The sequence below is a fragment of the Thamnophis elegans genome, chromosome 16 (assembly GCF_009769535.1).
Source record: "Thamnophis elegans isolate rThaEle1 chromosome 16, rThaEle1.pri, whole genome shotgun sequence".
Classification (NCBI taxonomy): domain Eukaryota; kingdom Metazoa; phylum Chordata; class Lepidosauria; order Squamata; family Colubridae; genus Thamnophis; species Thamnophis elegans.
Window position 1 is genome coordinate 27,136,039 of NC_045556.1, and position 14,114 is coordinate 27,150,152.

At 50.0% G+C, this 14,114-nt stretch overlaps 1 protein-coding gene across 1 annotated transcript in view; it reads right to left on the reverse strand.

Annotated features, from left to right (window-relative positions):
• Positions 1–14,114, reverse strand: part of NOTCH1 (notch receptor 1) — a 115,774-nt gene that overhangs the window by 36,339 nt on the left and 65,321 nt on the right. The window contains exons 9-14 of the mRNA XM_032232766.1: positions 13,824–13,937; positions 9,018–9,131; positions 3,850–4,083; positions 2,803–2,913; positions 2,413–2,605; positions 695–840 (exon numbers count right to left, since the gene is read on the reverse strand). Of these exons, the coding sequence (XP_032088657.1) occupies positions 695–840; positions 2,413–2,605; positions 2,803–2,913; positions 3,850–4,083; positions 9,018–9,131; positions 13,824–13,937 (912 nt within the window). The remainder of the gene's footprint in view (positions 1–694; positions 841–2,412; positions 2,606–2,802; positions 2,914–3,849; positions 4,084–9,017; positions 9,132–13,823; positions 13,938–14,114) is intronic.

The window sequence follows — 14,114 nt, forward strand, 5'->3', positions numbered from 1 at the left end:
GCTTAAGTCCCATGCTGGGTTAAATGTTAATTTCAGATTCTGGCTACACAGAAGGTAAGTTGTTTTGATATGGTGAACCCAATGGATCATTTCTTTAGTATATAGAGTGATACCACTTTATAGTATTTATAGCATTTATTTATGGTAGCTTCGCTTCTTTCCTTGAATGCTTAGTCTAAGCTGAAGACCAATGTATAAAAGAAGAGTACCGTATTTTTCGGACTATAAGACGCACCGGAGTATAAGACACACCATGATTTTGAAGAGGTAAATTTTAAAAAAAGTTTTTGCACTCTGCAGGCCTCCCAAACTCTCTGCATGCCTCATTTGCGCGGCCGGGGCGGGGTGGGGGGTGGGGGGAGAAGGGCATATGCATAGCTTAGGGAAGCTTGTAGAATGCTCCCGGGGTTTGGGGGGGTACGCAAAAACGGCCCTTTTTTGCTCATTTTTGCCCTCCCTAGCCCCCAGGAGCACTCTGGAAGCCTCCTAAAGGCTATGCATAGCCATTTTTGCAAAGGGGACAGGGTTTCGGGAGGCCAAAAATGCTGTATTCAGTGTATAAGTGGAACCCAGATTTTTGCCCTCTATTTTGAGGGGGAAAGGTGTGTCTTATACTCTGAAAAATATGGTAATTTGTCATGAGTTGACCAGAGTTTCGGAGGGGCGAAGGGGGGCGGGGAGTCCAGATTCTTACCACTGAATCCTTCCTGGCAGGTGCAAATGTAGCTGCTGGTCATATCCTTGCAGGTTCCACCATTCATACAGGGGTTGGACTCGCACTCGTTGTTATTGATGTCACAGTTTGTCCCACTCCAGCCCGGGTCGCAATTGCACTTGTAGCTTTGATTCCAGGAGAGACAAAAGACAAAGCATGAAACGATTGGATTGGGCTGGTTTTCTACTCCACTCCATTCCATTCATCCCTATTCTATTCTATTCTATTCATCCCTATTCTATTCTATTCCATTCCATTCATCCCTATTCTACTCTACTCTACTCTACTCCATTCCATTCCATTCTACCAGTGTTGGGATTCAGCCGGCTCGCACCTATTCTGGAGAACTGGTTGGTAACTTTCTAAGCAGTTTGGAGAACTGGTTGTTGGAAGAAATCTCCTTTTGTTTTTTTCCACTTTGCAGGACTAATCCTGTAAGGAAGGCAGGAAGGAAACATTCTGGTGTTGTTTCTAGCCTAATCTTTACTGCCCTGCTTACAGAAACTGCCTCTCTGGTTAACCCTTATTACATTGTGACAGCAAAGCGCCCAGCGACATGAGTGATTAGTTGGCCACACCCACCCGGTCACATGACCACCAAGCCACACCTACCCAGATAGTCATTAGGGCAGAGAACTGGTTGTTAAATTATTTGAATCCCACCACTGCATTCTACTCTATTCCATTCCATTCATCCCTATTCTATTCTATTCTATTCCATTCCATTCCATTCCATTCCATTCCATTCCATTCCATTCCATTCATCCTTGTTCTACTCTACTCCATTCCATTCTATTCCACATTTATTATTCGATTCGATTCTAAATTCAATTCTATTCTGTTCTGTTCCGTTCCATTCCATTTCATTCCATTCCAATTTTCTTATTCTATTCTATAAACGTTCTTGGGGTTTCCCAACCTTGGGGTTTTTAAGAAACATGGACCTCAACTCCCACATTTACAGAGAGCCCTTGTGCATTTTTAAAGTGTGTACATTCTATAAAAGTGGACATGTATTGAGTTCAATCATATCTGTGCTCCCAGGGCTTCATCTCATTCTTCCAATTCTACCTTGCACAACTATCCTGTGAGGTAGGTTGTGCTAAGAGAGCATGATGGGGGTGAGCTTCTGTGTTTGAGCATTTGCGTGAAACTGCGTTTCCTTGTTCCTGAGCAAAACACCCAACTCCATCCTTGCTCCCCCAAGGACAACTTGTGCATCAGAGTCAAAAACGCTGCTCCCAGCAGCCCTTTGGCCCCTGCCCTGACTTTCAATTAAAAAATTTAACAAATGAGAATCTAAAGCTGCTCTGTAGCAATCCCCTCCCACCTTGTTTGATTTCCTGAAAGGCTTCTGGGCCCAGCAGGGCCCTTAGAAAATACAAATTTAAATGTACCGACAAAGAAATAAAGGGACACTAGTATAGATCTATCTCAAGCTGTTCAGCTCTCATCAGCTAGCCATACCCTTCTGGGATTCGAACCTGGTCCGCTTGCATATTAGGCAGATTTATTAACCTCTAGGCCACAGGCTCTCCTTGCTTTGTCGGCTACACCAGGGGGAAGGTTGCCCCGATAGACCGGTCTCACCAGATAAACACTTAGAAAGGACAAAGAGAGGTGCCATCCAGCAATTCCCCCAAAGCTTCCACCACAAACGGCTCCTCCTGCCCGGCGCAACCTTGCCCGCCACTCACCCGTTCAGCCCATCGTGGCATCTCCCGTGGACACAAGGGTTGCTGCTGCACTCATTCACTTCTGAGAGGCACATGGGGTCGTGGAAGCCTTCCGGGCAAAGACAAGTGAACCCGTTGATGCCATCCTTGCAGGTGCCCCCGTTATGGCAAGGGTGGCTTTCACACTCGTCGACGTTGATGCTGCACATCCTCCCTGCAGAGAGGAGGGGAAGCAGTGAGGATCCTGACTCAGGGGCAGTGGTGGGATTAGCTGAACTGGGCAGAATTTTAACAACATGTTCACCTGAACCGGTACAAACTGGCTGAATCCCACCTCTGCTCAGGGGCCACGAAGCCCACAAGGGAAGGGGGACCCCCATGCATACGCCTCTCCCTCCCATCCTCTCTCACCTGTGTATCCTGGCTCACAGGCACATTCGTAGCCATTGATCTTGTCCACACATTTGCCATAATCACAGGGGTTGCTGGCACATTCGTCCAGGTTGATCTCACAGTTGGGCCCTTCGGAAAAGAACAGGAAAAGGGTGTGGCGGTAGGAACCCAGTGAAGCTGAAGGCATTTGTGAGGCTTCCTGGGGGCTCCGATCTCAGTGTAACCCCCAAACCATAACACCCCCTTCCTCCCCAAAGACTGGTATTCAGTTTCCCAGGGAGTGGGGCTCTGAAAAATCCCAGGGTTGTTTTAAGAAAGTTCCCCCACATCAGAACTTTGGAATCAGGTCATCAGTACTTTTGGGGGGCGGGGAGGAATCTGTCATAACTTCAAACATATACAGATTAATGGAAGGGACATTGTAAGTCATCTAGTCCAACCCCCCACCCCCCGCCGCCCAAGCAGGAGACCCTACACCATTTCTGACAGAGCCAGTCTCTTCTTGAAAGTCTCAAGTGATGAAGCTCCCACAAATTCTGAAGGCAACTTCTGTTCCATGGGTTGATTGTTCTCACTGTCAGGAAATTTCTCCTTATTTCTAGGTTGAATCTCTCCTTGTCAGTTTCCATCCATTGTTCCTTGTCTGGCCTTCAGGTGCCTTGGAAAACAGCTTGACCCTCTTCCTCCTCTCTGTGGCAGCCCCTCCAATATTGGAAGACTCCTATCCTGTCTCCCCTGGTCCTTCTCTTCCCTAGACCAGCCATGCCCAGTTCCTCCAACCGTTCATCCTAAGTTTGAGCCTCCAGTCCCCTAATTACCTTTGTTGCTCTTCTCTGCACTCTTTCTAGAGTCTCAACCTCTTTTTTTATCGTGGTGACCAAAACTGAATTCTAGGTGTCTCAAAAAATAATAATCAAGAACTACCAGAGGTGGGACAGCCCCAAAGATCTCCGAGGCTTCTGTCCTTCACCTGAAATACACGGGGCAGCCCAGATCATTTGCCGAGGTGCCTCTGCTGCATCCTTTGGTGGGAAGGCCAGAGGGAAGACCCCGCCCTTTCCTTACCTGTAGTGCCTCGCAGGCAGGAGCAGGTGTAGGCGTTGTCCCTGTCCTGGCAGGTGCCTCCGTTCTTGCAAGGTTGGCTCTGGCACTCGTTGATGTTGGTGTCACAGAGGCGCCCAGTGTACCCAGGCTGGCAGAGGCAGGTGTAGGTGGCAATGCCATCCCGGCACGTGCCGTAGTGGCAAGGGTCAGGGTCACATTCATTGATGTCCGTCTCGCAGTGAGTGCCCGAAAATCCTGGGGGGCAGAAAAATGGAAAGGGTGCAAAACGTCAAAAGAATTGCGACATGGTTCCGCAAAGCAGCATTTCTCTTCCAGGTGGCGGCCAACGACAGAAACCAGGGCATCCTTCGTCCCCTAGATCGGGTGCTGGGAAGAGCAGCTGATGAATTCTAGCGCTCAGCCGGCCTGCAGGTGCTTCCAAGGATGATCCCTGGCCACTTGACTGTAGTTATTTATGGCTGGAAAACCAGCAGATAGGAATGGAGGTTGCCTACCTACCAAACGCTGCTCTTTCTTACCCTAAGGATGGACTCCATCTCCCAAGGTTCCCAGCCAGAAAGATGGGAGTCCGTGAGAAAGAAAAGGAGTGGGCTGAGTGTTGTGGCCTACTAGCAGCAGAGGAGCTGGCAACAGAGTCGGATAGTGAGGAGGTTGGGGAGGAACATGGGCCAGTCCTGGAGGCTGGGGAAGGCTCGGACGAGGGCTCTGCATCAGAGGCAGAGACGGGGACGAGGCCATCTGATAGTGATCAGCTGCCTTTGGAGCTAGGCAAGAGTGAGGCAGAGGAACAGCTGGAGCCTGTTCTCAGTGGGCGCATGCACAGAGCTGCCAGAAGACAAGAACAGCTGAGAAATCAAGGTCGACTTGGAAGTAAAGTCACAGGTGGACGGTGAATGGCCCCTCCCATAGGGAATAAAAGAAGAGCAAAAGGGGAGGGGGCTTTTGCAGGAAACAATTTTGCGGCCTTCAATACCATCGACCATGGTATCCTTCTGCGACGACTGCGGGAGGTGGGGGTGGGTGGCACTGTCCTACGGTGGTTCTCCTCTTACCTCTCGGACAGGTCGCAGTCAGTGTTGGTCGGAGGGCAGAGATCGACCCCTAGGCCCCTGAATTATGGGGTGCCGCAGGGTTCGATCCTGTCCCCCCTCCTGTTTAATATCTACATGAAGCCGCTGGGTGAGATCATTCGACGGCACGAGATAAAATACCATCAGTATGCGGACGATACGCAGCTGTATCTGTCCGCCCCGTGCCAACTCAGTGAAGCGGTTGACATGATGTGCCAGTGCCTCGAGGCTGTTAGGGACTGGATGGGGGTTAACAAGCTTGTACTCAATCCAGATAAGACCGAGTGGCTGGTGTGTTTCCCTCCTACTAATTGGCCAAGTGTTCCATCTCTCAGGCTGGGGGGTCAAACAGTACGCCCCTCAGACAGGGTTCGCAATTTGGGAGTCCTCCTGGACCCACAGCTGACTTTTGAACACCACTTGTCAGCTGTGACCAGGGGGGCATTTGCCCAGGTTCGCCTGGTGCACCAGTTGCGTCCCTACCTGAACCGGGAGGCCCTCACAACAGTCACCCGCGCCCTTGTGACCTCTAGACTGGACTACTGCAACGTGCTCTACATGGGGCAGCCCTTGAAGAGCATTCGGAGACTTCAGCTTGTCCAGAATGCAGCCGCGTGAGCGATCGTGGGTGCACCTCGGTTCATCCACGTAACACCTATCCTCCGCGAGCTGCACTGGCTGCCTATTGGTCTCCGGATACGCTTCAAGGCGCTAGTCGTCACTTATAAAGCCCTTCATGGTATTGGACCTGGGTACTTGAGAGACCGCCTGCTGCCAATTACCTCCACTAGACCGATTAGATCCCACAGATTAGGCCTCCTCCGAATTCCATCCGCCGGCCAGTGTTGACTGGCAATTACCCGGAGGAGAGCCTTCTCTGTGGCTGCTCCGACCCTCTGGAACGAACTCCCCGTGGAGATTCGAACCCTCACCACCCTCCAGGCCTTCCGCAAAGCCCTTAAAACCTGGCTGTTCCGACAGGCCTGGGGCTAAAGAGCTGTTGCCCCCGTCTCGAATGGTATGACTGTTGTGTGTTTTAAATTATGCATTGTTATGTTTCATTTTTTAATTTTTTGTCTGTATCCCCCTTCCCTGGTTTGAGTTGTGAGCCACCCTGAGTCCCCTTCGGGGGAAAAGGGCAGCATATAAATATAATAAACAAACAACAAACAAAAAATTAGTTTGTTCGATCGTTTCAGGAGTGTGAAGATCTGTCCGTGAATCTCAGGGATTCTGTGCCCAGTCTTCCCTTGCACAGCCCCTCCTTTGGAAAATATTGACATGGCAGCATTCCAAGACAGAAAAGGTCTGTAATTATAAATATTCCTTTGAAAGGCTGTTCGCCAGGCCTTGGCTGAATGGGAATGAGAGGAATTTACATTTGTTTCATAAAAGGTTCTTTTTTTCAGGACCAGGGCTCGGCCTCCTGCTTTTTGGGGAAGCCGAGGTCAGAACAATGAGCGGGCAGTTGGAGAAGAGGCCCATTCTCCTTTCTGCCTTTCCCCACACTCCCCGGGACCTTCAGAAAGTATGAACAGAGGCTGGCAACAATATCAGGGTACCCAAGGCAAGTCGCGCGGTGGCAGAGTGAGCAAACTCAATTGTTTCAGATAAACAGGCACATTTGCAACCGAGCGTTTTGCAGCTTCGGGGGCAATGGGGGGTGGGGGACACACACCAAAGAGCGAGCTCCCCTCCTTCCAAACAAACTTGCCAACTGTGGCTTCTGCTCGGGCTTTTGGGGGTTCACGGCAGGCCTTCCCCTCACCCCGCAGCCCCAGAGATGCTGCAGGCAGGAGACAAGTGGGCAGGAGACGGGCCGGGTGGCAGGGAGGCTGCCAGGCCAGGGCACAGGACCCAGCTGGGGATCCGTGCTGGGGGGAGGGGGGGAAGCAGCCCCATCCTCTGGCAAACACAACCCTTTTTCTTCTGGTTCTGGGCAATCCTCCCTGCCTGTCTGGATCCGGCTGGGGGTGGGGAAGGGGGGGTGCAGTGTATTCAAAAGAGGACAACAGCAGCCCCTTTCTCCCGCCCACCTCCTCCCGCCAGCGGACAAAAGCAGGAGGGTGGTGACGGGGAGGGAGCCAAGCGGGCAGACAAAGTGGGCCTTTGACTCCCCCCACCTGCCCCTCCCCGATGGGGAAGCCCACACTGCGGCTTTTCATCGCTGCTGCCGCCCAACCAAGACGCTCATTAGGGAAGAGCCGCTGGCAGCCGGCCGGCCCCACAAAAGTCCCTCTGTTTGGCGAGGGGGCTCCGGGCTGGGTTTTGTCCAAGGGCGCCTTGAGCTTCCCTCACCCGGCACCCCCCCCCACCCCGTGCTCACCCTTTCTCCTGCCCGGAGACGAGGGGCCAGAAAAGAGGGGGACGGTGCCCAGACAGGACTCCCTGACTAGCCCAAAATGGCAGTTCGTTTTTAAGCTGGGATGGAGAAAGTCCGGACCGAGGCCGGAGGCAGGACGTGGCCCCTCTCTCCCCCTTCTCCTCCTCCTCCTCCTCAGCTCAGAGCTTCAACTTTTGCAGCCCCCCTCACAGACTCAGAGAATTGTGTGTTTTCCTCCCCTTTTTCTGCTGTTTTCTTCCTCAGGTCCAGGAAGATGTTTCCGCTTGAGGGAAACTCGAAGCTGCCATGTGGAAGAACCTGGGGACACCTGGGAAAACAAAGCAGGTGGCCACAGCTTCTTCTTTAGGCCCGCTTTTCTTTCATAGCTGTCCCTTGGGGCGATTTTAAGGAGGGTAACTGGACTTGAGGCTGAATTCAGGATGGCCTCAGCCCCCCTCCCCCCCCCCCCCCCGGTTGGGCAGGAGGTGGGAGCAGCAACACGACACGTGTTTGAAGAAGACTTTGGAGAAGTGAACAATCTGCCTGAGGCTGGAGCAGAGAACCATTCGAGCCGGGACAGGAGTTCCGCTCATCATCATTTCGGTCAGCATGTGGGCATCATGCTTTTGCTGTTCCCAACCCACGTGGCCAGAAGCTGCCTTCCGTAAACAGCCGGGGGCCCGGGGCCTACCCAAGAGACAAGGGGAAGCCTGGGCATCTGTGTTCCCGCAACATTCAGCAAGCTTTAACACACCCCCTCCCCTGCAGGCTTCATCGGTCACCAAACAAGACCTCTTTTGAAATTTGGAAGAATCACAGCCCTTCATTCTTCCTCTTTAGAGATATATTTGCAAAATTCCCCACAGCAACAACAAATACACATTTCTTCTTGTCCTCTCCATATCATATCAGCAATGAGCATCCTGCCCGTTAATCCGAGACAGAGTTAGAAAGAAAATCAAAGGGAACAGCCACACCCCACCCTGAGAAATGCCCCCGTCAGTTATCCAGACCGTAAATCCCATTTCCCCCCTCCGCAATAAAGCTCAGAATCAGGGTAGGAATCTCAGTTGCACTTTCCCTTGCCCCATATTGGAAAATACGTTTTGGACAATGTAGCCCCAGAGGAAGACGAGGCGATAAGAACATTTTTAGAATGTGTGGAGATGGGGAAACCGACAAAAGAAATACAAGGAAAGGGGGAATCAGAATATTATTCTACATGGAATAAATGGTATAAATGGTTAGAGGACAGAAAGGAGAAGTAGGGAAGCATGTATAGAAGTGTTAGGATGCAGTGATAAGTTAAGATAGAGTTGAGCTAAGATATAGTAGCTATATGTAAAGTGATATTCTGATGCAAACAGCCAAGTATAAATATTTAATAATAGACGTAAATAAGTTAAGAACAAGAGGACCATGGATGTAAGATAGGAATGTATAGGAGGGAAAACATCTATTGTAAAGACATAACGATATGGAACTTATGATGGAACTTTTTTGTTCCTTTGTTGTTTCAATCTATGTTTTATTTTGTTTATGTGTTTAAAAGAAAAGAAAAAAGAAAAAAGAAGGAAAAGTGTTCCGGAAATGAAAAAAACAAATTGCACTTGCTTAAAATCCCATCATTCTCCCCCCCCCCCGGGTTTTTCCCACCAGGGAAGGGGGCTTAGTTACTGTCCCCGACAGGACTCAAAAAAACTGGCCAGATGCCCCCCTAATGGGCTTCCTCTGGTCTGACCTCCCTCCACCCCCCCCCCCACCACAATGCTTACCTTCTGTGCATTCACACACGTAAGCGTTTGGTGCATCCACACATTTGGCTCCGTTCTTGCAGGGAGTGCTGGCGCATTCGTCAATGTCGTGTTGACACAGGTGGCCATTAAACCCTGGCAGAGAGGAAAGAGGGACTGGCTTGGATCCAGGACGCCTGGGCTCCTGCTTGCTCCCCTACCCCACCCTGGAAGACCCCCTTGGTGGGGCAACTTTTTCGGCCCATCCCGCAAGAACAATTTTTTCACTGTGATGTCTTCCCTTAACAAACAAGGATCCGAAAGCGATGGTTGACCTTGTTGGTGCCAAGCGCCCAAAGCGCATACAAATACACGCCCATGTGCCTTAATCCCCAAAATGCAACTTGAGTGCCCCCCCATGCATGCGGCCCACACATGCGTGCATGTTCCCTGCAGATGCGCCCTGCCCCTCCACACATGCACCCCCCGGACCACATTTTGGCTTCCTGGTTAGTGCAGGAGACTTTCCGAGGCCAAAATGGGGGGCTCGTATGGCACCCCCATGCCCCGTTTTGGCTTCCCTGATCTCCAGTTTCTACCTCCAGTGCGCCTGAGTTTTCTCTTGCATTTCTGCCATGCAGAGGCGCCTGCGGAGGGGGAAAACTGTGGAGATCAAAGAAGGCCCTGCCCCTCCAGTGCATGCATGGCAGAGAACTGAAGACCAGCTGGGCAGTGGGAGGTGCACACCCATGTGCGGTGGAGCTGGGTTGGGTGGCGGCTGGCATGCCCACAGAGGGCTCTGTGTGCCACCTGTGGCACATGGGCCATAGGTTTGCCACCACCAGGACAGGCGGAAGGATTTAATGGACGTGGTTGGGAGGGAGGGGCAGAAGGGCGTCCTCCCCCTCCTTTTAAACCATGCAAAGAAGGGCTTGAAACTAACAAGCAGAAAACAGCTGCAACTTGAATGATTTCCATTCAGACAGCATCCGCTCCCTCTCTCTCTCTCCCTCTCTTCTTTTTCTATCAACATTACTCTACCAGCTGAAGCCCAAAACTATGTTTTACTCATGATGGACACTTCCTGGAAAACCCAGAAGGACCCCCGTCCCATCTTGCCCCACTCCCCCCAAAAAGCATCCTGAGAAGAGAAATCGAAGTCAAACAGTGGCACGTCCCCATCTCCTCTTGCCTTCCCAGGAATCATTAAAGGGCTGTAATAACGGCAATCCCATGTTCCCACCGGCCTCCCTCGCTACTCTTTTGGCCTTCCCAGCACAGGGACTTTATTTCACGATGGGACTAAAACTGTGGCCACTCACCCACCCAGGTGAAATCCCCAGAGCACTGCAGGGCTGGCAAGGGCCTAATTTTTGCTAATCACCGTCCATTTTCTCAGGCAGGCGAAGAATGAAATCCAGATGTTTGGGGTCCTAATAATACTGGGTTTTTACCAAGATGCCCCAAAATGTGGATTACGTTGCCAAAGGCTTTCCCAGTTACCCCTTTGCAAAGAACCTCACAACCCAAAGCAGGGTCACAAAACAAGCATTTGCAGACCAGAATAAGAGAATAGCAGAGTTAAAAGGGACCTTGGAGGTCTTCTAGTCCAACCCCCTGCTCAGGCAGGAAACCTGGTACCATTTCAGACAAACATCGTCCAATCTCTTTTAAAAAAAAAAAAAATCTAATGTTGGGACATTCATAGCTTCTGGAGAAAAACATTAATCATTTCACTGATTAATGGTTCTCACTGTGAGGAAATTCTTCCTTAGTTCCAGGTTGCTTCTCTCCTTGATTAGTTTCCATCCGTTGCTTCTTGCCCTACCCTCTGGTGCTTTGGAGAATAAGTGGACTCCCCCACTTCCTCTGTGGGAACCCCTTAGATCAGGGGTGTCCAAACTTGGGAACTTTAAGACTTGTGGACTTCAACTCCCAGAATTCTCCAGCTGGGGAATTCTGGGAGTTGAAGTCCACAAGTCTTAAAGTTCCCAAGTTTGGACATCCTCGCCTTAGATAGTTCAACACAACTAAACAACTAGCTTACCTGCCCATTTGAGCCTAGTTTTGCATTAATTTTTTTAATGCTCTTCTCGACCAATCGACTGAGCTAACAGCCAGACTAAAGATAAAAATGAGGCTGTAATAATGACTTTTTTCTATAAACACAGTCACACACAGATCCCCCCCCCCCCACTTGCAAAGCTGCATTTCCCTTGCAAGGGCGGGACAGGCAGACGGGCGTGTTTCAAGGTCTCTTTCCAATTCATCATCATTCAATGAATTTTTGTTTTGCTCAGCTCCCTGCTATAGTTATTAGGCTGCCTGCATAGCTTTGAAGATTCCTGATTTACATCTGTAAAGCCCCCGCTTTACATTAGCTGCCCCCTTCCCGGTCATCTTGCCCACAACCTCAACATCCCCCTATCTGGCTATTTCCAAAGAGAAGGAGGCTCCCTTCAGACCCAAAACTCTTTGGTCTCCCAGACAGAGGAGGCAGGCACAAATAACAAAATCCTCCCTTTTTGGAATGGAATGGAGTGGAGTAGAGTAGAATAAAGTAGAGTTAGAGTTAGAGTTAGAGTTAGAGTAGGGTAGGGTAGAATAGGGTAGGATAGGATAGGATAGAATAGAATAATAGAATATAGAGTTGGAAGGGACCTTGGAGGTCTTCTAGTCCAACCTTCTGCTCAAGCAGGAAACCCTTTACCACTTCAGAAAAATGGTTATCCAATCTCTTCTTAAAAACGTCTAGTGTCGGAGCATTCACAACTTCTGGTGGCAAGCTGTTCCACTGATTAATTGTTCTCACTATCAGGAAATTTCTCCTCAGTTCCAAGTTGCTTCTCTCCTTGATTAGTTTCCACCCATTGCTTCTTGTTCTACCCTCAGGTGCCTTGGAGAATAGTTCTCTTCTTTTGTGGCAGCCCCTGAGATATTGGAAGACTGCTATCATGTCTCCCCTAGTCCTTCTTTTCATCGAACTAGACATCTCCAGTTCCTGCATATGTTTTAGCCTCCAGTCCCCTCATCATCTTTGTTGTTCTTCTCTGCACTTTTTCTAGAGTCTTAAATTCTTTCTAGAGTTCTTTAATTCTCCCCAGAGAAGAATTGTCTCTCTTTCTGCATCGGCTGCAATCCGTGTGGCTGCAATGGATGTGGCCCCGCAAAGCGAGAGCTGTGTGGCCTCTTTTCCTTCATGGAAATCATCTTCAGCTCAGGGACACCCGAGAAGGAGGGCAGACCAAGCCAGCCCTACAGAATACCCAGCTGCTCTCAAGCACAGGCAGACACTGAAGCCAGAGGTACAAGGGGAGAAAAATCACTTGGACCATTCAACCAGAGGTGCGTTTCCTAGCGCATAATTCGGAAGTAGTGGCAGGGAATCCTCGTTACGGTCACCATTTGGAGCCGAATTTCCATGCTATAAGAGCCGAGGTGGCGCAGTGGTTAAATGCAGCACTGCAGGCTACTGCTAGATCAGCAGTTCAGCGGTTCAAATCTCACCGGCTCAGGGTTGACTCAGCCTTCCATCCTTCCGAGGTGGGTAAAATGAGGACCCAGATTGTTGGGGGCAATATGCTGACTCTCTGTAAACCGCTTAAAGAGGGCTGAAAGCCCTATGAAGCGGTATATAAGTCTACTGCTATTGCTTTAAGAAGCAAGGAAGTGGTTAAGTGGGATCTCTCTCTCTCTCTCTTTTGCCTTTAATTAAGCCAATCACTGCTGTTGTTAAGTGAATTCCATGGCTGCAGGAGGGAGAGAAGATTTAAGCGTCTGAACAGCGCAGGGCTTGTAATGATGGACCAAGAAGACTTAGGGGTGACTCTCCTCTTAGCCCACCCTACTTCAAGGGTATTGACCTTAAGCAGACCCCCATTCGAATTCCAAGGAGAAAGTGAGCTCTGTGCCCAGTAAAGAAAAGCCAGGGTTGGGATAAACCAGGAATTCACAGAAAAACAACCTCTTCTTTTCCAATTATTCACTTTGCTTTCCACCTCCCTTCTCAAACCTTTTTGGGCTGAGCTAAGAAGGGACCAAAGGGACAAAAATCCAATGAAACCCCCTTCCCCCTTTCTGGATTTTATTATAGATTCTAGCTGTTATTTATGATTTTATACTAGAACTTTTAATCTTATATTTACTGAGTGTTTTTTATTTGTTCTGGTCTCCGACTGTAATCAATCGATTGAGTGATTGATTGATTGATTTTTCTTTTCTTCCCTGTCCACAAAACACTACAGAAGGCAGCCCCATCTCAGGCTTCCTCTAGGCAGGACACCCGAGACCCCCCAAAATGAAAACACCCCGCAAAATAAAGAATCAGAGACCACTGAAGAGGCTGTGACAACGTCCTTGCAATTCTTGTGTGTGTCTGTGTGCCCACCAAAGAGAGAAACCTTTCCACCTGCCGAGCTTCTAAAAAATGCATTAAAAAGTAACACACATCCCCACCACCACCCACCGTCAACCCTTGTGCCTCTCCCTACCCATCCAGGGATAGACAGCTGCAGGACATAGAGGATTTCTCTCCCTATCATGCATCCTAGTAGTGATATTTGAAGGAGGGTTGGGCCACATTTCAGACCTTTAAGAGCCCCTCCCCAACATACCCCCCTTCTCCTCTGAGTTGCCCAAAGCAAAACGATTCCCACCCCCCTCCTTCCCCGACACCGCCTTGGCCATTTCCCCAACCGCCCACTTGGGCTGGGCTTAAACCGGCCAGCCTCCTCATGGCCTCTGGGCCAGGGATTAATTCTAGCCCAGTCTCCATCACTACAAAGAGCTTTGTGCTACAGGCAAAAATCAATCCTCTCCTCCAAGGCCCTCCCCTGCTCCCGAACGTACCCACGGGGCACACGCAGGCAAATTCGTTGATCTTGTCCACGCAGTTCCCGTTGTGGAGGCAGGGGCTGCTGGCACATTCGTCCGTGTTGATTTCACAGTAGACCCCCTCGTAACCTGCAGAGAGGAAAAACAGTGGTGAACGGGGGTGGGGGTAAGAGGGGTCTCTTCTCTCCTTGGAAAAAACGGTTGCTGTTGTTGCAATTGTGACCTGCCCAGGGTTGCTTGAGATGGGCGGTTGTGAAAATCTTATACATGAACAAACAGACAATTCAGTCTTAAACTTAAAATAAG